Source organism: Daucus carota, chromosome 2, assembly GCF_001625215.2.
Source record: "Daucus carota subsp. sativus chromosome 2, DH1 v3.0, whole genome shotgun sequence".
Taxonomy (NCBI): Eukaryota; Viridiplantae; Streptophyta; class Magnoliopsida; order Apiales; family Apiaceae; genus Daucus; species Daucus carota.
Window position 1 is genome coordinate 22,152,795 of NC_030382.2, and position 24,235 is coordinate 22,177,029.

The window sequence follows — 24,235 nt, forward strand, 5'->3', positions numbered from 1 at the left end:
GGAGCACTAATTGTGTTGATCCATGGGTCTTTCATATTTAGTCTTTAGGGAATCATCGCCAAGAACAGAACCATATACAGGCAGACAACAAATTGAGGCAAGCTAATCGAGCATAAAACATAAATATAAAGAAAACATAAACAAACTTGTAAATAACTTAAACAACCTAATGTTTAGTCGGAGAATATAATAACTTAAATAAGCTTAATATGTTTTGAAGACATGTCGTCTTAGTTACAATCAAACACACAAAAGTCTTAATCTTCAACACATTATCAGTAAGCAAAAATCAAACACTTAATTGTCAGAGTACATACTCTTTGCATGCTCATTGTTGATTACTTTCTATTTAGTCTTCAAAGGGTTACATGGTCTAGTAACTGATACTTCTTGTTCTTCACAAACCAGAGTAGTAGAAACCCCATGCTAACACTTCTTATGTACATTTATCTGCACAAAAATCAATGATTCATCAGAATCATATTCATATTAGCATTGAAACTGAGCGGTGTAGATTTTGTTATGAAATGAAAAATGTAGGAATGTTGAGAACTGAATATGCATGAAACTATATACAAATTCTTACACTAGCTGAAGTGCTGTTGGGTCATGGCAAGAATATTGATTAGTAGGTTCAAGCCCATTGAGTTTGATGAAGTTTCGAGCATCAAAGGATTCGTGAGGCTGAACAAGATCATAGCTAGAACTCCCTGGCATCAAGTTCATCTGCTGCTGTGCTCTCTCATTTTCAGCTATCTGCAGAATTTTTTTACAAGAATAATATACCGCTGAACTAGAAACTCAAGAAATGAAATAGAGAAAGATGTATATATACCTTTGCTCGAAGATACTGATTGTGGTTATGCAAGTCAATTTCCTGCAAGCCAAAAAAATCTTATATTCTAGGTATTATTGAAATCTAGTGCATTGCTTAAGCGGACTATTTTTATGTCTTCTGAATATATAATCCAGAAACCGATTTGAGCCTTTTACACGCGCCATTATTGTAGATTTCAGAGTTTGAGTAAATTAAATAATTCGAGTCATACATTTACGTACCTGATTTGCATAAGGTTACTTCATTAACATTCTTGTCACAGGCAAAGATTACTAAAATTTGATCATGTCCAGGAATTCTACCAAACCGTTTCCTCTATGGCACGGATAATAAACTAGGCAGACAAATATGATGAACATGGCTCATGGAGTCAGACATGAGGTCAGAAAGCCTAATAAAGTTCAGGATTATAATGACTACTCCCAACAAATATGTATAGCATAATAATAATTAAAACCTAAAACCTCATACTGTGGCATTTGCTAAGATTTTACTAAGAATTTGCAAGCTTAAAGTTGGAAATCTCAGTTATAATGCGGTCTACTACCATAAGATTAGGAACCGACCAGTCTTTAACAATGCTCATGGATGTTTGATTGCAGAATGGGATGGACTAAAGTACATTCAGAAGTATATGCAATATTATTATGGAACATCTGAACATGACTTCCATATAACTTAAAGTAGTTCGTCTTATGTACGTGTAAATCGATTTGACAGAAACTGGGAGATCACAACATAGCACAAGAGAAGTGTGAAATCACGACCTTGCTTAAATCATGATAACGTTTCCAAGTACTGAAAGTCTGAAATTAAACAACTGAATACTGAAGCAGCTCACTAAATTATACTTGATATAAAATTTGCAGGAACTGATTTTGTAGTGAACGTTCTTAACCAGTTGGTTATGATAAGTACCATTAAGATATATAGTAAATGAAGTTCTTTACATATTTAGAATGTAAAAAAAGATGAAAGTATGACAGTACTTACCCTCTTCTGCATATATTCAACTTCAGAGAACAAAAGCTCATTCTGCAAATTTACGATGAATCGTAAGAAAGAAATTGAATGTCACAAAAATGTGGTAGATGTGAGCAATGTGTATGACAAAATGTAAATATATCGCGTACCTTCTTGGAGCGGATTTTGTTAAGTCCTTTCTCAAGTTTGGTTTCCAGGCCTTTCAGATCTTTCATTGCCAGAGAGCTTAAGGCTTCGCCTCTCATGTGGCTGCATAATGACTCAACTAATTAAGTAGGCAGATAATATGCATATTTGCTTAGGTCTACATGTTAGGGATGGGTTTGAAAATTGTCACCTGTTATCCTGCTGTATTTTTGTGATATCACGACGTAATCTAGTGGCCTCTTGCTGATAATACTGAGATTGGTATTGTTCAATAAAGATTTAGCATTTGAAAACAAGTGTAATACGATGAGCTACATGAGAACAGTACAAGAAAATCGCATTCACATGCGACTGTTATGAAACAACAGTCAAAAATATTCCGTTGAGTCAAATTAACAAACAACAGGGACTTTGTTGTTCTTACCAAACTATTGTGCGGGTGTTTATATGACAATGGTTATAGGTCATATTCGAATCAAGCAGTGCTAACCATAGCTTTAAATTAATACAGTGAAATGTATTTTAAATATGTATGTAGCATATACCTGAGTATTGGCTTCAGAAACTGAAGCAGTATTAGGAGCATCCGAATTTGCCTTCTTGTACCTCTCGATAGTCCCCTTAACGCTGCAAAGTGCAAACAAAGCTTTTCTGTTACTTACAAACATTAATCCAGAATATAAAAATGTTATGAAGCTTTATTAATTTGTTACTTTATAAAATTCATAACATCTCCAACTTTGTGTTATTTTGTAATAAATATGATTCGGTCAATCATTCGATAATTTTACCATCCTTTTCGATCACTTTTTAACCCGCGGTTAATACATGTGTACACAAAAAATGTACCAAAAAAATTGACAAAATTCAAGTTCACAAGTTCGAAGTAGAAACCGATACACAAAACAAAATACTAAGAATATACGTAAATATTTGTCATCTTTTGTACTCAGATTCACTCAGTCATTTCATTTTTGACATGATATTCAACATCAGTACATCACACACTTCCTTAATTTCCTCGAGCTACTGATTGGCTGCTTCTGCCAAGCTGTCACAACTACACAAGCTATCATCGGCTCCCTCATTCAATGGCTAAGATATGTGCCACGTGGACAACACCCATTTATCCTCTGTGTAATCGTAGGTTCTACCCTATTACATACAGTACCTAGGCAAGTCAAAAACCTAAAAGTCAATAGATATCGACTATTGAGTAGTAATTCAGTCGGTGACGAGAATCGGTCTTTTCTCTCCCTCACTCTTAAGTCTTACCGTGCATAAAACAAAACAATCTAATTACACTCAGAATTACGGAGTATTTTTTTTTTACTTTGACACGAATCTATTATTTGTGTTTGTATTGATTACGTGACACACAAAATTTAACAAACACGCACGACACAATACAAGATAAATAAATAGATATATATAATCCAAAATTTAGTTTTTTTTGACAGTTCCAAAATTTAGTATTTAATTACATATATTTTATATGAAAAATACAGTTTATGTATCTTTGGTTTATGTTTAAGTCAGAATTTTAACAACATTTGTAATACTTTAAAATTTCGTATATTAATTTGTTACGACTTCAATGTTTATTTCGTGTTTTGGTCTATTCGTTACTATTTTGTATGGTTTTGTTTTGGTGTAGAGGGTAAGTATACGAAAATCTCCGTGTACCACAATTCGTATCGTGTATGGTCTTTTTTTGATCGTGTCTTCTTCGTGTTAGCAGATCGGGCACACAATTTGAATTCATGTCATATCATGTTTGTATCTACCCATCAAATACACGAACACGGAAAACACGAAATGTTTATACATGACACGTATTGGTGTCTACCTACCAAGGACACGAAATAAGAAAATACACGATGTTTTAACACACGACAGGGTCGATTTGCTAGGTCTATTACAGACTCACCAATGAAACACAGTCGTCTGCACATACATGTCTAGCCATCTAGGTATCCTGATTCCATATATATAATTGTTATAACATATGATAAATGATATTTTTTACGTGACTAGAGCAAGAGTTCTAAAGTCTTATCCTTGGATTCGTATTTACCAAGTCGAATGGATTACCAGAACTTATATTTAAGTAGATTGCGGAAAAATAAGAAAAATTGCACCGAGTTACAAAAATAAAAGAGTTTCAAACGACTCAACTTTGTCCAATCCATCTCTTTCATTCACACTTGTTTCTTTGCTGTTTTAGTTTCAGCATGTCACTTGCTTTCCGAAAGATCTGTATGGACACCTAAACAGCACTTCTTGCTAGCTAGCTATATCTTTTCAGTAAAAATTGAAAAATAAGATAAAAAATTACTTTCAAGACATAACCCATGCAACTCTTTTCATCTTTGCAATCACAAGTCAGGAAGTAGAAAATCTTGTATGAGATGAACAAAGATTCTAGTTACTTATACAGAACTGTATCTGTACCTCAGTTCTAACTAGAGTAAAATGAAGACCTCAGAAAGATATTAAGAAACCAAAGGGATTTTTGATTAGTTGGGTATAGAATATAGATCTAGAAATACTTAATTAAGTAGGTGATACAAATAGCATGCCCTAATATTATAAAATTATGACCTAAAAGGTATTTAACATGTGAAAACAAATTCAAGAACCTGATGAGGCAAAAAAAACACTGGACAACCCTATTGCAGTTGTGATTGGTTGAAAAGGGTATTAAGCATGATTTTTTGTATGTTTAATTTAAAGTATTATAAACCCTAATTATGATATCTTAATCAAGATTATCAGTATAGTACTTCTATTCAACTACTAATTTAAGTTAGTCTCAAATAGGATCTTGATAAACACAGATCTATGAATCTCTCTCTCTCTCTCAGAGACTAAGATGGTAAATATCTGGCTAGAATATATTATAGAACAAAAGACTGTAAAAAAAATCTTTCAATGAGATAACTCAAAAAATCTGGGCTGCAAAAAGACATGATTGTGTCCTTGTGCTTAAGTCACCTTAAACACAATTTAACACAAGCTGAACTAGACAAGATGCTACAGATTGACCAAAGTCAACTACTTGTACCATTTTCCAAAAACTTGAGAAAAGAAATGGTGAAATCTACCATGGAAGAGAGACTTGAACAAAGAAAGGTGTTGCAAGAACAATTGTAGTATATAAAGGAGGTAAACAAATTTGAGCTTGTACCTATTGTTGGCATATTCATAAAGGCGGCCGCGGCTAGAGAAGACAATCAGAGCAACTTCAGCATCACAAAGAACTGATAATTCATAAGCCTTCTTGAGCAATCCATTGCGACGCTTACAGAAAGTAACCTGACGATTGGTCGTATTTTCGATCCGCTTGATCTCAATTTTTCCCCTACCTAACTTTCTCAGCTGGGATGAGGTATCACCGGATTGATCATCAGGAAATGACATAGCTGCAGCTACACATCAACAAAAATACACCTCAGTGTTAGTCCCTATAACCAAAACATTTTCCGAGAAAAATCCTCTGGATTACATGAGTAATTTGGATGTGAGGAAGTGATTGATTAAGATTGATTTAATTAGAAGACTTTAAACAGTTTTCGATCATCAAAAATTCAACCTGATGAATGAAAATTACAGAAGTTGTGGAAAAAATTGAGGAAAGTTTCTACCTTTGCTTTTTTCTATTTTATCCACAAATCTGAACAGGAAAGATGCAGAAAATGGAAAGGAGTTGCAATAGGATGTAGGTGTTTATAAAGTAAACAATGACTACATGACAAAGTAGTTAATAATAAGATGGAAATCTTGATTACTCTTTAATTCCTTTTGCTAGAGATTGTTTAGTACATTAATATTATTCCCTAAATTGATGGTGCTTTGTATAGATGAAGAAGCAAAAGCAAGGCTAGATATGTAAATCAGTCATCAAGACTCAGACTTCCCCTTGTCCATACATTATATTTCTTTTATATATTTTAATTATTGATGTGCTTTATTTGCATTGGAAGAGGAGTGGGAGAGAAAAGGACTGCTGAAAGTGATTTTAATGGGCGTGAAAATGAAAGCCTGATCTTTGTTGTAATTGAACTTTTTTACTAGGTAGATAAAAAACTTTTTACGGTGACAATAATTTTGCCATGGTGTTGCAACTTTATTAATGTTTTAGTATTTGTACATAATGGCCAATTTTTCCTGCATATAATACTCCAAGCACAATTCCTGCATTGCTTAATTGTGCTTGGTTTGTTTTGAGGTGTTCTGTAAGACACAAACTGTTGAATATTACAATCAAATGTGATTAAGAAATCTGAAATATCAATCGACAACCAGCTAAAAATGCTGGGAACGTTGGTGTCTAATTTCACAACTTCACTAAAGGTGGTTTCGAACTGGTTAGGATAGTAACTCAATTGCTTCATTATATCACATAGCTAGGGTTCTGCGATAAAATTCAGTCGTAATTAATATAAAACTTTGTTGTCTTGTACCAGACCAAAGTTTTGTCATCATCAGGTAAGCGTTCTGCTATGTGCAAGTTAGCATCACAATTATCGCGATATATGAGGTCATCATTTGTGCGAGGAGATGGGGCATTTTTCTGTATTATTGTTATAATCTCAAAACTTACATTAGAACTTGGGGCACAGCAAGTTTCTGCATTAATGTTACACATTACCAAATTTATATTAGGTGTAAATTATGTTTGGTTGTCATTATTGAGATGCCTATGCAAACTCTTGACGATAAATCATACTTTCTACTTTAGGTATTCTGATTGATAGGGCATAACCCGGACAAGGGAACCCGGGTGCTTTGAGAGGAACGTCCAGCCCGGGTACCCACCAACACCACAGGGCATCCCCAGCCTTGACAGGTAATACAACCCGGACATGATTGCTTACCCGGATACATGAAACTTACTACTCATCCGGATCACACTCCTCGACCGGGGTCCAATCTTGTACCAGCCGACACTTGCTGCACAAGGCAGAGACTGACACAATAAAGACAAATGTAACGGTCAACTACTGGCGATAGAGACAAGCCAGGGAACATTCCAAAATACTACTCCTACGCTGACACCTGGACACGTGTAGGGGATCGAACCCCTACACGTGTAGGACCAGGATCCAGGTACGCACCCTTAAACCCTAATCCTTGGCCTATAAATAGACCAAGGATCAAGAGTCTAAGGGTTACTCTCTCTTTACACACATTTTACACACACACTCACACTCAGCATATATTCAAACACTATAAGCCATCAGCCACCAGCAACCACCATACATACACCTTCACCCACCACACATAGATAGCACTTTCTCTAATCTTTATCCTTCCGAAACCCACGCTTACTCTCACGCCGGAGGCGCTTTGGGGCAAAACCCCCCCACCGGCGTTGTTTTGTAGGCTCCCATCCAGCAGCTACACCACGGAACCACCAGTCACGGCGGAGGAAGGACCGGGATCGGAGATTGGCGTTATCATTTGGCGCTAGAAGGAGGGGACGGTGTCCTCTGTCCTGTGGTCACGGTGCCACTGGACTCATCTCCTACAACAAGCCCCCGAAACGGGGGTCCGAAACCACACCTGTAAGCTCTCACCAAACACCCAGCTTCTCAAAACCCTCAACCATGGCTTTTATTGATATGTGCATGTTAGCAAACCCTGTCTGAGCAAAACCCTAATCTTGTCTGTAGCACATAAAATCTTTTTGTCTCACACCTGCACACATTTTGTCACTCAACTATTTGTGGTATCTCTGAAAATAGTAAGTTGACTACTTGTGCACACTATTTCTGGCATCCCATCACTATCTATACTATTTGTGAGCACTGTCACCAAAACAACAACCGTACACCCTGGGTGAGTTCTTGGAATCATGGCAAAGAGAACACGCTCCCACCTGGGTCTTCCCCAGAACCCGGATAACCCTCAGACAGACCAGGACAACCCGAACCAGGATCATGCCTCAGGACCTCTCTTCACCCATGTAAACCCGGAGGAAAATCAAACCATCAACCCCAATGACGCCCGGGTCACTATCGAAATGAACCAATACAAGTACACCGACGTACCAATCACCACCCTCCACCTATCACAGCTCACCAAAGAGGATTTGGCTGAGGCCATCCGACAGTACCAAGATCGCCGGGAAAGCAACCGCAGACTCGAGGATATCGGTGAGTCGGAGGACTCCGGGAACAGCCGTCAGTCCCGGGGCTCCGTCTTCGACCGGATCGGAGACAAAGCAAAGAAAAAGAAACAAAAGGAAAGTGAGGAAACCCGGTTGAAAATTTTGGCTGAAAGGAAAGAACAGATCCGAAAAGAGGAAGAGGAAAAACTTGAGCAAAAAATCGCCCTCCGGATTCAACTCGAAGAGGAGAAGTTGACAAAAGGATCCCGGTCCAAGCGATACCGGAAGGAAACAACACCCGAACTCATCTCTGATGACGAGGATGAGAGACCAGGGCAAACCAACCTCAGAGACATGATCAATGAACTCAACCGGAAAATCGGAAATGATGCCGGGCTTGAAATTGGGGGAACCCTGACTCCCTTCAGCCACTCCTTAGAATCCATACCTCGACAAAAGGGTATGAAACACTACAACTTCGAATCTTTCAATGGACTAGGTGACCCGGAGGAACACCTGCACTATTTTGAACAGATAGCCCTGATCTACTACTACAATGATCTGACCAAATGCCGCTTCTTCGCATCCACATTCAAGGGAGGGGCCCAGAGATGGTTCAGCCGAATCCCCTCCCGGAGCATCGGGTCCTGGAAAGACTTCAGGGAAGCCTTCCTCAGAAGGTTCCGAGCAAACAAGACACATGAACTTCATATGTGTCACCTGGAAACGGTTCGTCAGTATGACAATGAGGCACTCTCAGATTACATGAAACGTTTCCAGGAAGCAATCAACAAAATCTCCAACCTGGACGAGCGTGAGGCTTTGAGCATATTCCGAAGGAACCTGGACCCGGAACAAAACGAGAGATATGTGGTCGAGCTGATCAACAAGGAACCCCAGAGCCTGGCAGCTGCCTATGCCATGGCCGCCAAATTCATCAAGGAAACCGATGTACTCCAAGCCATGAGAATGACCCGACAGGGCAGTTCAAAAGGAAAACAAGTCGAAGATAGACCCAGGAAAGAATATCACCAGGATAAGAAATTCAAACCAGACAGACAGACAAACTTCATCCAGCAATCAGGTTCCAAGAGGACCAGCCAACAGGGATCCGGGTCCAGAAGTGACCCCGGTCCAAACAAAGCAACCAGGGAACCAAAACCAGAGCCCGAATGGACTCCTCTGAACAGAACCCGCGAGGACATACTCAAGGAGGTCCGGGACAAACCCTTCTACTACCCGCCAAAACCCATGCAAACTCCTCCTGAAAGCAGACCTACCAACAGGCACTGCGACTATCACGGCACCCATGGTCACAAAACTGAAAATTGCATATCCCTCAAGTACTTCATTGAAGAGCAAATCAGTAAGGGAAACATGGGACAATATATAGCCCGGAATACAGCCGACAAAACAGGAGGATCCGGGAAACAGAAAAACATTGTCAACGTAGTGCTGGGAGGATCCTGTTCCCCTCCCCTAGCCCGGACTCCTGTCAAGAAATCATGTCCATCCAAGCCTTCCCCGAACAAATCATCTCCTTCAGCAGCAAGGACTTCGAGGGAGTCACCCGGGGTCACAATCAGGCCCTGGTGGTAACCTTGGATATAGCCGAGAATGAGGTCAGGCGCATCCTAGTCGACAACGGCTCTTCAGCAAACATCTTGTTCAAACATACCATGGACCGAATGCAACTAGGAAACATCCGCATGAACGACTACAAGGAGGACCCCTTATACGGATTCGGGAACAGCATTGTCCCGGTCCTAGGAACCCTTTACCTCCCGGTTCGTTTTGGAACAGCCCCAACCCAGGTCGTCCATATGATCAAATTCTATGTTACAGACAATCCTTCCTCTTACAATGTGATCATTGGCCGCCCGGGTCTAAACAAAATCGAAGCCATTACTTCTGTCACGCACCTGAAATTCAAATTCCCAACTCCGTTCGGGGTAGGCGAAGTCAAAGGAGATTCGGAAACAGCCGGGGTATGTTACAGCCAAGCCTTGGTTATGGCAGAAACCCATATGGACAACAAGAGAAAGGCCACCGTCTTCCAAAAACAGAGAAGTAACAAAAAACACCGACCCTACCCGAAAACAAACCCTAAGGGTGAAGTCCAGGTCATCGACCTAGATCCGGGCAGTCATAACCCGGGAACAATCAATCCTGGTCCTGGACCAAGCAACCAGAAAGCAACCATGAACTCAGCTCAAGATTTCGTAGAAAAGAACACCGACGCCCGGATCCAGCAAATGATCTCGGCACAAGAACTAACCAAGGTCGAAGCTGCGGTCGAGACCGAGTCGGTCCTGATCGAAAAAGACAACCCGACAAGGAAAATCAAAATTGGAAAAGGCTTGGATACCGTTTTTAAAGAAAAACTCATCCAACTACTTCGAAGCTACGCAGATGTTTTTGCCTGGAGCCCGGACGACATGCCCGGGTTGGATGAGTCACTAGCAATGCACAGCCTGGATGTAGACCCCAAGAAGAAGCCAGTCAAACAAAAACGAAGAAATTTTGCACCAGAAAGGCAGAAGGCAATAGATGAGGAAGTCGGCAAATTGATGAAGGCAGATATCATCTGCGAGATCAAATACCCGGAATGGCTAGCTAATGTAGTCATGGTAAAGAAAGCAAACGGAAAGTGGAGGATGTGTGTTGACTACACGGATCTAAATGCGGCATGTCCGAAGGACCCTTATCCTCTACCAAGCATAGACCAGCTTATTGATGCCACATCAGGACACCTGATGTTAAGCTTCATGGACGCCTTCTCCGGGTACAACCAAGTCAAGATGAACCCAGCAGACATAGCCAAAACAGCTTTCATAACCCACCGGGCGGTATATGCTTACAAACTCATGCCTTTCGGGTTAAGGAACGCCGGATCTACATACCAGAAGGCAATGAACGAAATTTTCAAAGACCAACTTGGAAGGAACTTAGAATGCTACGTCGACGATATAATCTCCAAATCCACCTCAGTCCCGGGTCACATTTCAGATCTTAGAGAATGTTTTGAGAACATGAGAAGAACTAAGCTAAAGCTCAACCCGGACAAGTGCACCTTTGGAGTTGAAGCTGGAAAGTTCTTGGGTTTCATGGTAAGCAACCGGGGTATCGAGGCCAACCCAGAGAAGATCAAAGCTGTACAAGAAATGCAACCACCTCGGACTCAGAGGGAGGTCCAAAAGCTAGCAGGGTCCTTAGCAGCACTCCGAAGGTTTGTCTCCAAACTCGCTGAAAGATGTCTACCATTCTTTGAGTTGTTGAAAGGGGCAAAAAATCAGAAATTAGTAGAATGGAGCCCGGATTGCCAAAGAGCCCTTGATGAAATCAAAGCATATCTGTCCAAACCCCCGATTCTAACAAAAGCCCTACCCGGAGAACCTCTCTACCTATACCTGTCAGCCGGGCCCTTTGCCGTCGGGGCAGCCTTAATCAGGGAAGAAGCCGGGCAGCAGAAGCCCGTCTACTATGTCAGCCAGGTCCTCAAAGATGCGGAGACCAGATACCCCAACTTAGAGAAATTTGCTTTCGCGCTGATCACCGCATCCAGAAAACTCAGACATTACTTCCAAGGAAGAGAAATCAGGATTGTCACGGACCAACCGCTAAGGAAAATCATCCACAAGCCAAACATCTCCGGGAGACTGGTAAACTGGGCAATCGAGCTTAGCCAGTTCAGCCTAACGTTTCTACCCCAGACAGCAGTCAAAGCCCAGGTCCTGGCCGATTTCGTAGTGGAATGCAACTTCCCAGAAAATCAGACAACCCCCATGGAAACCGAACCTGAAGCCCCGGTAGAGTCTAACCCGGGGTCTTGGATACTCCATGTCGACGGTTCCTCAACAACCGAAAGGTCAGGAGCCGGGCTAATCCTGAAGAGCCCGGATGGGTTCACCATCAAAACAGCAATCTCCTTCGGTTTCGCAGCAACCAACAACCAAGCGGAATACGAAGCTCTCCTAGCAGGGTTGAAATTAGTCCGGACCCTGTCTATCCAAAATCTCACCATCTACAGTGATTGCCAGATCGTGGTCAGGCAAACCAATGGAGAATACCTTGCCAAAGACCCGATCTTGACCAAGTATCAAGCCTTGGTGAAAAGCTACCTTACCCTGATCCCCGGGTGCAAAGTTTTGCAAGTCAACAGAGAAGAAAATGCTGAAGCGGACAACCTCTCCAGGTTGGTCCAAAATTCGGCGGACCTGGACAGTTCAGTCTATTTCGAAGAGTTGCACAAGCCAACAATAGAGCAGGAAGAAATCTTTGAAATCAACAACGACCCTACCTGGATGACTCCCCTGGTCAACTACATAGAGAAGGGAGAGCTACCCGAAGACAAGGGGAAAGCACAACGACTGAAGGCTAAGGCGGCCAAATTTTTTGTCGAAGGAGGAACACTCTTTCGCCGGACCTACTCATCCCCAATCCTGAAATGCATAGGTCCGGAGGAGGCCGAATATTGTCTGAGAGAAGTTCACGAAGGGATCTGCGGAGATCACATGTCGGCAAAAGGCCTGGCATATAAAATCATCCGGCAAGGCTACTACTGGCCAACAATTCATCAAGACTCCGTCGAGTTTGTTAAGAAGTGCAAAAATTGCCAACTGTTCAGCAACGTGCCCCGGGTAAGCCCCGTCCTACCCTCCTCGGTCTTATCCCCGATCCCCTTTGCTGTATGGGGGATAGATATCATGGGACCCTTTCCCCGGGCAAAAGGAGACCTCAGATACTTGCTTGTCTCCATTGATTATATGACCAAGTGGGTTGAAGCCAAGGCAATGCGGACAATCAACCAGCAAGATGTCATCCGGTTCATGGACAACATCCTGATGAGATTCGGGCTACCAAGAGTCCTGGTCTCAGATAATGGACCCCAGTTCATAGGATCAGACATTGAAAGCTACCTGGCCGAAAGAGGCATCAAGCACAAGAAGTCTTCAGTCGCCTATCCTCAAGGAAATGGCCAGGTAGAGGTCACCAACCGGATCCTCCTGAGAGGGATCGAAAAAAGGCTAGAAGAGAGCAAGAACAAATGGCCAGAAGAATTACCACATGTCCTTTGGTCATACCGAACCAGTCCCCGGACAAGCACCGGAGAAACTCCCTTCAAACTGGCCTATGGAACGGAGGCAATGCTCCCAATCGAAGTCGGGTCACCTTCCCACAGAGTGATCAACTTTGACGAAATCGCCAATGAGGAAGGACTTCGGGTCAACTTAGACTTGGTAGATGAAGTCCGAGATCAGGCAATCACAAGAATGGAGAAATACAAGGAAAAGACCCGGGATCACTTCAGCAAAAAGTCCCGGGTCAGGAACTTTCAAGCAGGAGACCTGGTCTTACGAGACACCGAAGCCTCAGATCCAACCAACACAGGAAAGCTAATGCCAAAGTGGGAAGGCCCATACAAGGTCAAAGAAGTTTTAAGGCCGGGTACCTACAAACTAGAGCATATGGACGGGTCAGAGGTATCCAACACCTGGCATGGTCTTAGGTTGAGGAAGTTCTATCAGTAAAATCAGCAAGAAGGAAGGATCCTAGAAGACAGCAATATATCCCTAAAGAGCAATCATGTACTTTTGGTCACTATCAAAGCTGTATAATCTTCTGAATATCAATGAAATCAATGAAGTCTTTTGCTACTAATGAATTTCACCTGTTATCTTACTTAGAAAATTTCTAAGGCAACCAAAAACATATAAAGCAAACAACCCGGGTAAGAATTGCCCGGGTCCATCTATTTTATTTACTTAGAAAGATTTTCTAAGTGCAAACACATATGAAGCAGTCAACCCGGATAAGAATTGCCCGGGTCCATCTTACTTAGAAAAATTTTCTAAGTGCAAACACATATGAAGCAGTCAACCCGGATAAGAATTGCCCGGGTCCATCTTACTTAGAAAAATTTTCTAAGTGCAAACACATATGAAGCAGTCAACCCGGGTAAAATATTGCCCGGGTCCATTCATTTTACTTAGAAAAATTTTCAAGGACACACATGTATAAAGCAGTCAACCCGGGTAAAACATTGCCCGGGTCCATCCATTTCGTTTATTTTGAAAAAATTTCTAAGTACAAACATGTACAAAACAATCAACCCGGGTAAGCATCGCCCGGGTCCACCTGTTTCGCTTGCTTAAAAAAAAAAAAAAAAAAAATTCTTTAAGTGTAAAAGCCATGCAAGCAATCATACCCGGGTACTTACCGCCCGGGCCCACCTATTTTGTTTACTTAGAAAAAATTTCTAAGTATAAAAGCCACATAAGCAATCATACCCGGGTACACATTGCCCGGGTCCACCTGTTTCGCTTACTTGGAAAAAATTTCCAAGTACAAAAGCTATTTAAGCAATCAATACGGACGAAAAAGATACAAAGCAAACAAAGAGCATTCACAAACAAATATGATAACAAAAAATACTTTATAGAAAACATGCTTCGAACACCCACAAGCCCGGGTCTACGCAGACCCCGGACAAACATTCAAATCCAGGAACATAAGCGTACTTAATCTTACAAAACATTGTTCTTCAAAGCAAAGGCAAAAAACAATCTAAACAGCTGGCTGATCATCAGCAGGAGGTTTGTCAGCAAGGGGATCAGTGGCAGGAATCTCTTCGTCTACAGGTTCAGACTCGGCAGAAGAATCCGAGTCCACATCCTGACCCGGGGCCACGTAAGGCTCGGGCTCCGCCCCACCTGCATTGACCTTGTTCTTCACGGCAATATACAAGTCAATGAAGCTCTGAGCATTGGCACCCGGGTCAGTTTTGATATGCTTCTCGGCCACAGTCCAGCAGCGCATGACTTCAGCAGCTGCGGCCTTGGCCAAGGCATCCGCATAAGCCTTCGACTTTTGAAAGTCGGCGATGACCTCCGCAGGGGCTTTCCGGGTCTGCAACTCCTGTTTCAAAGCAGCCACTTCATCCTCCAGCCCGGATACCTTCTTCTCCGCGCTATCAGCCCGGGTCTCAGCATCTGCGATCTTTTGAGCTAACTCAGCCTCCTTCTTCATCTCAGCCTCTTTAATCTTGGAGCCGACGCTAGCCTCTAAGGCTTCCCGACCTGATCTCTCAAGATCCAGGTCCTTATCCAGCTTCCTGACCCGGGCAAGAGTCTCAGCAGAAAACTCTCTTTCTTTCTTCAGACTATTCAGAGCATGGGTGTTGAAACCGGCCAACCGACCACCGAGCTGATAAAGAAATGTTAAAACTCGATCAGCAAAACTAGAATCATAAAGCAAGGAAAACTAAGTACGGCGCAAAGAAAGATCGAACCCGGGTTAAAAAATTACCTGACCCCACAAGTCACCTATGTCCTTAAAATTCTCTTCGAGACCCTGATCCTCCATCACTTCCCAATCCCGATCGGATGGGAGCTCAGCCATCAACCCGATCACCTTCCTGACCGGGTACTTCCCAAACTTGTGCGCCGGTCGGGAACCACCCTCCACACCAACTACCTCCATAGCAGACTTGACCGGATCCTCGTCCGTCATATCAATCACTTGCTTCTGAGAGGAATCAGTCTTCTTTTTCTTCCTCTTTGGCTCCAGGACCGGACTCTCCACCTCCAGGGCTTCAGAATCCAACTCCGGGTCCCTCACCTGCAGCTCTGGATCCGGAGTTGCACTCGAGTTGCCAGTCCCCTCCGTCTCCTGACGAGAGGACCCGGACTCCCCCCTCTTCACAGCCCTCTTCTTCTTTTTTGCCGACTTATCCTTCGGCTGAGGCTTGGGAAGGGTATGAACTCCCCCCAAGTTCCTCAAGGCGGCAGCAAAGGAGTCGTTGGCAGACATATCTTTCCAAAGATCCGGGTCGAAGTAGGGAAGACCTGCCAAAGAACCAAAGAACCCGGGTCAATACAAAGAAATATGGCAACAAAAATTATCTAAGGGACATACACATCACAAGCAAAGGACCCGGACAATATAGCAACACAAGACTACAAACTAGAAGACCCGGACAAAACAGGAGCAGACTTAAGACGAAGAAGACCCGGACAAGACTACAAAAGTGAAATAAAAGACTAAGGAAAAGATGCAACTCACAGCCGCCCTCATGCAATTTGTTGTGCTGCATAAACGTATCCCGGGTCAGCTGAAACCCGAGACAATTACAAAACTCGACCAACTGAGCCCGGAACTCCCCAGTAGCTCCGGGCGCCCCAGAGTCCGTCTTCACCTCCTTATCATCTACCTCTATATAAGGCATAAAACTCAGGTCTAGACCCTTCAGCATGAGGACCTCGCCGTTCCAGCCCTTCAGTGAACTCTGATGCATAACCGGGCTCACAAACCCGGTTCCCAGACCACACTCCTTTGAGCGAAAGCGCAGTTCATATAGGGGCTTCACCCCGGACTTCTTAAACTGAAACAGCATGCGGAACAGCCTCAAAGTGGGATAGTAATTCATCTTATTGCAAGCCCACAGAAACCAGGTCATCCACTTGACCGCGTTCGGAGTCAGCTGCATCGGAGACACCTTCCACTCATATTTACATAGATGTTTAAAGAAAATATGCCATCGGGGATTCCACCCGGACCGAAGATGTTCCATCCACACCGGGACGAAACCATCTGCAGGCCGGTGGTAAATCATTTCCCCGGGCACAGGCCACCTCCACTCGACCTCCGGAGGCAATTGAAAAGCGGCCCGGATCATTCGATCAGCCGCGTCCGGAGACATTTCCCTGATATGGCTCTTCAACGGGAACGGAGCCCGGATCCCAGTCAGCTCCCGGAACTTTTCATCAAACTCCTCCTTCCTGTAAGGACCCAACATCCCGTTCGGGTGCTTACGCCTATAGAATCCGGCCATGTTGGTGTAAAACCCCTTCTCCTCGACCAGGGGAGCCTTGGTAACAAAGTAAGACTTAGAGTCGCACCAGATACCCTCCGGGGACATAATAACCTGCTTCCCGATCGTCTTTGTCACTTTTTGGAACTCGGACACCACTCCCGAGGAAGAAACTTCTCTTTCAGCCATCTTTACCCGAGCACGGTGAGCAAGAGTATGGACCTCGTCGCACTCGGTGTCACTAGAAAACTCCCCGGGTACAGCTGAGTAAGCAACGATCTCTTTCCTTGGCGGCCTAGGGATCCGGACCATAAACCTAAATAAAAAAGGCAACCCGGGTCAGTTTTAAAATTCACATATGGTTAACAGATTTTAGTTGGGTCCGGATCCCATCCTAATCCTATGTGGAAAAGTATCAAGAAAAGAGAAACGACCAAGTACAAGCAACACTACCGGGATACCAACTACAGTAACTTACCCAACTCTACCCGGGTCCTCTCCTTTCCCCAAGTTTTCGTAAGGAGAAGAATACTACATACGAGACAGCTATCCGGGAGACAGCTATCCGGGTCCCACATACACACTACAGCACAACAAAATTCCCCCAAGTACGAAAATAAAGCAGCCGTGTCCTAAATCTACCCAACCCGGGCACAACCACATGACCCGGGTTCAGTTCAAGACAAACACGATCACAGCCTACGAACACCTAAAGCAGCCGTGTCCTAAATCTACCCAACCCGGGCACAACTACATGACCCGGGTTCAGTTCAAACCCCCGAAAACCCAAAAGCCACAAACAGTTTCTAACACATTTCAAAATCAAAACCAAAGATCGAAACACACAAACCCCCCAAGCTATACACATATACATACACAAAAAATCGAAGAACACAGTGAGTATTCTTCATCTATCAAAACCCAGAAACCCCATATGCAAAACTCGAAACAAAAATCGAAGACTCGACAATAAACGAGCATTCAAAAGCCAAAGCCCAGCAAAGCGATATACAAACACTTATACACTCACGCCACAAACACCGATCTTCGCATATCAACAACAAAACAAAAGCACAAAGAAAACTCCATGGACACCGCGTGCAAAACCTCCAGAAAACATGGAAAATCGAGAGAAATAGTGAAACTTACTTGAAAGACGAAGGGAGGAAGACGAAGAAAGCAACGGCGGCAAAACCTCGACAAAGAAACGGCACACGAACAAGCACTTGAAGCAGTTCCTTTTTGAAAATAAACGAAGAAGACGAGCAAAAGTAAAAAAATGAAAGTAACGGTGCCCCAGTACTTATAGCCACATCTCAGTCCAGGTGGCGACTTCCTATTGGCTCCTCAACCATTATTACAGCTGTAATAATAACTCCCTCAAAAGACGCGCCACTCCAATTTTCAAGAAACGAAACGGCTGCAGACCCCTCGAATTCCGAGGAACAACAATCGGTTCAACTCCCCTCTACCCGGGTCTACCCGGACAGGGACCACAGCAAAACCCTCTACCCGGGTCTACCCGGACAGGGAGGCAAAAGCAAACCCTCTACCCGGGTCTACCGGGACAGGGGGGCAAAAGCAAACCCTCTACCGGGTCTATCCAGACGGGGGGCAAAGCAAACCCTCTACCCGGACTCACCCGGGTACGAAGGCGAGAACAAAGGCTCCACTCTACTCCCTCACATAGAAAATCTATACAAGGGAGTGGGGGGCAAATGATAGGGCATAACCCGGACAAGGGAACCCGGGTGCTTTGAGAGGAACGTCCAGCCCGGGTACCCACCAACACCACAGGGCATCCCCAGCCTTGACAGGTAATACAACCCGGACATGATTGCTTACCCGGATACATGAAACTTACTACTCATCCGGATCACACTCCTCGACCGGGGTCCAATCTTGTACCAGCCGACACTTGCTGCACAAGGCAGAGACTGACACAATAAAGACAAATGTAACGGTCAACTACTGGCGATAGAGACAAGCCAGGGAACATTCCAAAATACTACTCCTACGCTGAAACCTGGACACGTGTAGGGGATCGAACCCCTACACGTGTAGGACCAGGATCCAGGTACGCACCCTTAAACCCTAATCCTTGGCCTATAAATAGACCAAGGATCAAGAGTCTAAGGGTTACTCTCTCTTTACACACATTTTACACACACACTCACACTCAGCATATATTCAAACACTATAAGCCATCAGCCACCAGCAACCACCATACATACACCTTCACCCACCACACATAGATAGCACTTTCTCTAATCTTTATCCTTCTGAAACCCACGCTTACTCTCACGCCGGAGGCGCTTTGGGGCAAAACCCCCCCACCGGCGTTGTTTTGTAGGCTCCCATCCAGCAGCTACACCACGGAACCACCAGTCACGGCGGAGGAAGGACCGGGATCGGAGATTGGCGTTATCACTGATCAGTTCCATTATCCCACTACTAGAAAAGCGGGCATTTCCGACCAAAATTTCCGACCGACCAAAATGGTCGGAAAAAAAACTGTCATTTCCGACCGACTTACCGACCAAACGCGATCGGTCGTAAAAAATGACGTCATTTACGACCGCCATTACCGACCGCACCAAATCGGTCGGTTATAATGGGCGTGGGTCCCGCTCACCAACGTTCTTCAGCTGACATGGACGCCACGTCGGTAAAACTGACCGACACATTTCCGACCGCCTGTGGTCATTTCCGACCACCTTGACTGGTTTAAATTAATTGGTCAGCTTTTAACTTGTTGTCGCCTTGTGATTGGCTGAGTAGGGACGAGGTGGAGACCAGCTTATTTCCGACTGATTTTGACGGTCGGAAATGGCCTGCTTCGTTTCCGACCGAATTAAAACTCAGGCGGTCGGTTTTGACTTCTTAGAAAAACAATAAATTTTAGTCGACTAAGTAAACTATTTAGAAAAAAATAAAAACATTGTACATCCAGAAAACCGACCATATTTAATATATTTCCGACCAAACTCATAATTTTAACACAGAAAACCGACCACATGCAACACATTTCCGACCAAACTCATAATTTTAACACAGAAAACCGACCAAATTTAACTCATTTCCGACCAGATTCTCAAGTGCAGAAAACTGACCATTTCGTTCTGTCATTTCCGACCGATATACGACTCTGGCGGTCGGTTTTGACTTGTGAGAAAAACAAAAAAAATTGTTCAGCTAAGTAAACTTAAAAATTGAAAATTGAAAAAATTGAAACTATCTTTTAGTCAGTTAATAAATTAATAAAAAATTATTCATCACTTAATATTTGATTTTTAATTTTTTTTATTTCCATAACAAAATATAAATACTGACTAACTAATTTCAAATTAATTATTCAAACAGCAGAAAAATGTAAAATCTTTGTGATATGGTCTAATTTAAGGTACTAATCATGATAGCAAAAGAAGAAAATTATAAAAAAAATTATAAAGACACTATTCTGTTACGAATCATGCATTGCAGTGAATGTCGGAGTTCAGGGTTTGGATTTTATCAGAAGTTATCCCAGGGTGTATACTTTCGAAATATCAATTTGTTTTTTAGGCGATCCAAGCGTACGGATCGTAAATTAAGTAGTCATAGTAGTTGTATGCCAAAAATCAAATCAATAGGATTTTATCCGCTGAGATATTATAACGAAAATGTTATGTTATACTTAAATATAGACGTAGGGTTATTTTTTTACAAAAAAATAAATTTGTTTTTAGGCGATCCAACCTACGGATCGTAAATTAAGTATTCATCGTAGTTATATACCAAAAATCAAGGCAATAGGATTTAATCTTAATTGAGATATCATAGCGAAAATGTTATGTTATTCTTAAATATGGATGTAGGGTTATTTTTTTACAAAAAAATAAATTTATTTTTTAGGTGATCTAACCGTACGGATCGTAAAGTAAGTACTCCTCATAGTTACATACCAAAAATCAAGTCAATAGGATTTTATTTGTTGAGATATTATAACGAAAATATTATGTTATTATTAAATATAGACGTAGGGTTATTTTTTTTTTTAAAACAAATATATTTGTTTTTAGGACGATCCAACCGTACGGATCGTATATAATTACTCAACTTATATTGGTCCTTAAAATTGATAATTTTGAACATTAGTTGAAGGAATATTATACTCCCTCCGTCCCGCCAGGAAGTTTACGTGCACTGTTTACACGCATTTTGAGACTCTCGTAAAGTATAGTTCTATAACGTATTTTTAATTTTTTCTTTTTTTGAATAAAAGTTTAAACTTCAAAATTTTTTTCAAGATTTTTTGGGAAAAAAAATATATAATGTAAGTATACTTTATAGGAGCCTTAAAATACGTGCCAAAAAGTAACGTAAAGAACCTGGTGGGACGGAGGGAGTAATTAAAAACTAATTTTCTAGTTATTTTATTTTGTAAAATAAATGTATGTTTATATTTAAGTTTCTTTAGTTTTAACACAATGATGTAGTTGGTCTAGTGGTTAAACACTAACCTGGCTGAGCAAGGGTCGCGTGTTCGATTCAGTGGGATTGATTTTATTTTTTTTGCCATGGTTTCCCGGGTTTGTTTTGGCCAAAAATTAAAACACCCGCTCCCTCTACTTTTCACTTTCACATTCATCTCTCCCAACTCTCTCAGACCTCTCTCCCTCTCCACTTACTTTTCTCTCCTTGTTTCTCTCAACACTCTTTCACAAATCTCTCACTCTGCAAGTGCTTCCCTCTCTCTCTCTCGATTCTCCATCTCTCTCTCCCTCTCTCTCTCCCCCTTCTATGCTCATTCTGGGGTTTATAAATGTGTTTATATGTACTGTATACCATTATTATGCTCGTGTCTCTCCGTGTATCTCTCTCCGTATGCTTCTCCGGGTTTTGTATCTCTCTCTATATGGGTTAGGGTTTTATTTTTTTTTTGGCTCAAATTTGTTTTAATCTGGTTTAAACTGATATGGGTTGGTTTTCGAGATAGGGAGACTAAGGAGTTCACATCTTCGAGGGCTGATGAAACCGATAATTGGGGTTTGAGTTGAGTGGTGGGGCCGATTCTGATAATTGGGGGAAGAAGAAGGAAGAGGAAGGGAGGAAATATGGTGCTTTTGATAGTTTGAGGGAGAGGAGAGGGGGTGGGTTTGAGAGAGACGAGAGTTGGGGGAAGAAGAGGGAGGGTGTGGGGAGTGTTAATAAGCAGACGAGTGATTCAGATTGGAGTAGCAAATTGATTCAATGTCCCATGTATTACCCTTCAAGAGAAGAATTTGAGGACCCTTTAGTATATCTGCAGAAAGTAGCTCCAGAGGCTTCAAAATACGGTATTATGAACTGGAAGTCCTTCATCTCAGTTGTTATGCTTTGTCTTCTAATGTGATTATAAAGGAGAGAAATAAGTGCAAACTATGTGCTAATCTTATTTGATGCTATGTTTAAATGATATATGTATATCGTTATCAAAGATTAATAGTAATATAACAGGAATTTGCAAGATTGCATCTCCTTTGAGTTCTTCAATTCCAGCTGGGATGATAATGATGAAAGAGAATCGAGGCTTTAATTTTACAACGAAAGTCCAGCCACTTCGGTTAGCTAAATGGATATGAAGGACAAGGTGACCTTCACCAGAAAAAGGTAAGGTTTACAGCACTGGATAGCTAGTCTACTGTTTATTGTTTTGTAAAGGCATAACATACTAAAGTAAAAAGATAAATTTTTTAACTTGATTATCATTGATCATTGATATTTTATGAATCTTTTTAAAACTTCAAGCAATTTTATAGGCCTGACCATTTGATAACTATATACGTTTCAGAAACTATACCATTCGTGATTTTGAGAGTTTTACAAGCAAGTCAACGGCTGGCAGATATAGTGTTTCAGGATGCCTTCCTCCAGATTTCGTGGAAAGGGAATTTTGGCAAGAGATGGGATCTAGCAATAAGAGAACGGTTGAGTATGGAATTAACGTCGAGGGGACTGCTTTCTCAAATAATTCCAGTGATCAGCTAGGAAGTAGTAAATGGAACTTGAAGGTTCAGCTTTATCCTGTTTTTTTTACTAGATGTATCTGTTTGATATCTTCCCTAATATTCCTAATTTTTTTCTGGATTTTGGCTTCTGTCGTTGTCAATATAAATTTGTTACGGCTTCCACAACTGCCATTATAATCATCTGAATTCGTATTTTCAGATACTTCCACACCTGCTAAGATCCACATTGCGTCTGCTGAAACATGATATACCAGTATGATACGAACCAGAACTTTACTACTCTACATTACTAAAACACTTCCAAATCTGTTTTATATGCAACACTTATTCTTCCAGGGGGTGTCAGAACCTATGCTCTACATTGGAATGCTCTTTAGTACGTTCACATGGCATGTGGAAAATCGTTATTTATACAGGTATCCACTCTGTCCACTTTGTTGCAACTATATCTAATAGAATTTGAAGGCTCCAATTATTGTTATATGTGTGAATAGTTTTATTTCTGTGTTTTAGCATCAATTATCTCCACTGTGGAGCACCAAAAACTTGGTATGGAGTTCCTGGTCATACAACTGTCGACTTTGAGAAGGTTGTCCAGCAGTACGTATATAAACAAGAAATACTATCAACTAATGGCGAGGATGGGGCGTTTAACTTGCTTGTGGAAAAAACAACTATGTTTTCTCCAAAGATCCTGCAGGAACATAATGTTCCTGTTTGTAAAGTTGTGCAAATGTCGGGGGAGTTTGTTATCACCTTCCTCAAAGCGTACCATGCAGGATTCAGTCATGGTTCAGTTCTTAACATTTGCGGATCTCCTGCTTCATGTTTTTCTTCTTTCATTCGTAGCCATATTCTAAAAGTATGTAGATATCTGTATAACCCTTTTCATTGTCTGCATGATCTTAGGCTTCAACTGTGCTGAGGCAGTAAATGTTTCTACTGGCGACTGGTTTTCATTTGGAGCTGCTGCAAGCCAACGTTATGCGCTTCTAAGAAGAATGCCTGTTGTTCATTTTGAAGAACTTCTCTGTAAAGAAGCAATGCTTCTGTCAAAGCATTCAAGTGATCAAGACATATCCTCTGAAGATTTAGTTATTCAGCTGTAACGTATATTTGCATGGTTTCGATTATTTTGTTGAAAGAATTTGTAAATATATGAATGCTTGTTGGGTTTTAAATTATGTTGTACTGAATTTTAATGGACATGATTCTTGATTTTGGGTTTGAAATTGGATATTGTATGTGCATTGTTGGTTTGGTAAAATAGCAGGGATATGGTATAGTTTACAATGTAAATACTGCATTTTTTTGAAATTTTCTCCCCAGAAAACCGACCAAATTTGCTC

The 24,235-nt window shown here is 41.9% G+C and overlaps 2 protein-coding genes and 1 pseudogene across 5 annotated transcripts; 2 read left to right on the forward strand and 1 right to left on the reverse strand.

Moving 5' to 3' along the window:
- Positions 1–187: 187 nt before the first annotated feature.
- LOC108192538 (floral homeotic protein AGAMOUS) lies at positions 188–5,717 on the reverse strand. Of its 4 annotated transcripts, none has more exons than XM_017372035.2 (9): positions 5,617–5,717; positions 5,160–5,400; positions 2,515–2,596; positions 2,160–2,221; positions 1,972–2,071; positions 1,832–1,873; positions 836–877; positions 587–756; positions 188–450 (listed from the first exon to the last, which is right to left on the reverse strand). In XM_017372035.2, exons 2-9 carry the CDS (start codon positions 5,390–5,392, stop codon positions 447–449), a joined length of 735 nt encoding a protein of 244 aa, XP_017227524.1. In that variant the 5' UTR covers positions 5,393–5,400; positions 5,617–5,717; the 3' UTR covers positions 188–446. The 4 variants fall into 4 exon arrangements, with proteins under 4 accessions (XP_017227524.1, XP_017227525.1, XP_017227526.1 ...); XM_017372036.2 differs by lacking the exon at positions 5,617–5,717 and adding an exon at positions 5,565–5,603; XM_017372037.2 differs by having other exon boundaries at positions 315–450; positions 5,160–5,394; positions 5,617–5,683.
- A 4,046-nt stretch (positions 5,718–9,763) lies between these two features.
- Positions 9,764–13,615, forward strand: LOC108216934 (uncharacterized). Its single transcript, XM_064086752.1, has one exon. The coding sequence runs from the start codon at positions 9,764–9,766 to the stop codon at positions 13,613–13,615; it is 3,852 nt and encodes a 1,283-aa protein (XP_063942822.1).
- A 5,895-nt stretch (positions 13,616–19,510) lies between these two features.
- Positions 19,511–23,995, forward strand: LOC108192472 (lysine-specific demethylase JMJ13-like; annotated as a pseudogene).
- The last annotated feature ends 240 nt before the right edge of the window (positions 23,996–24,235 follow it).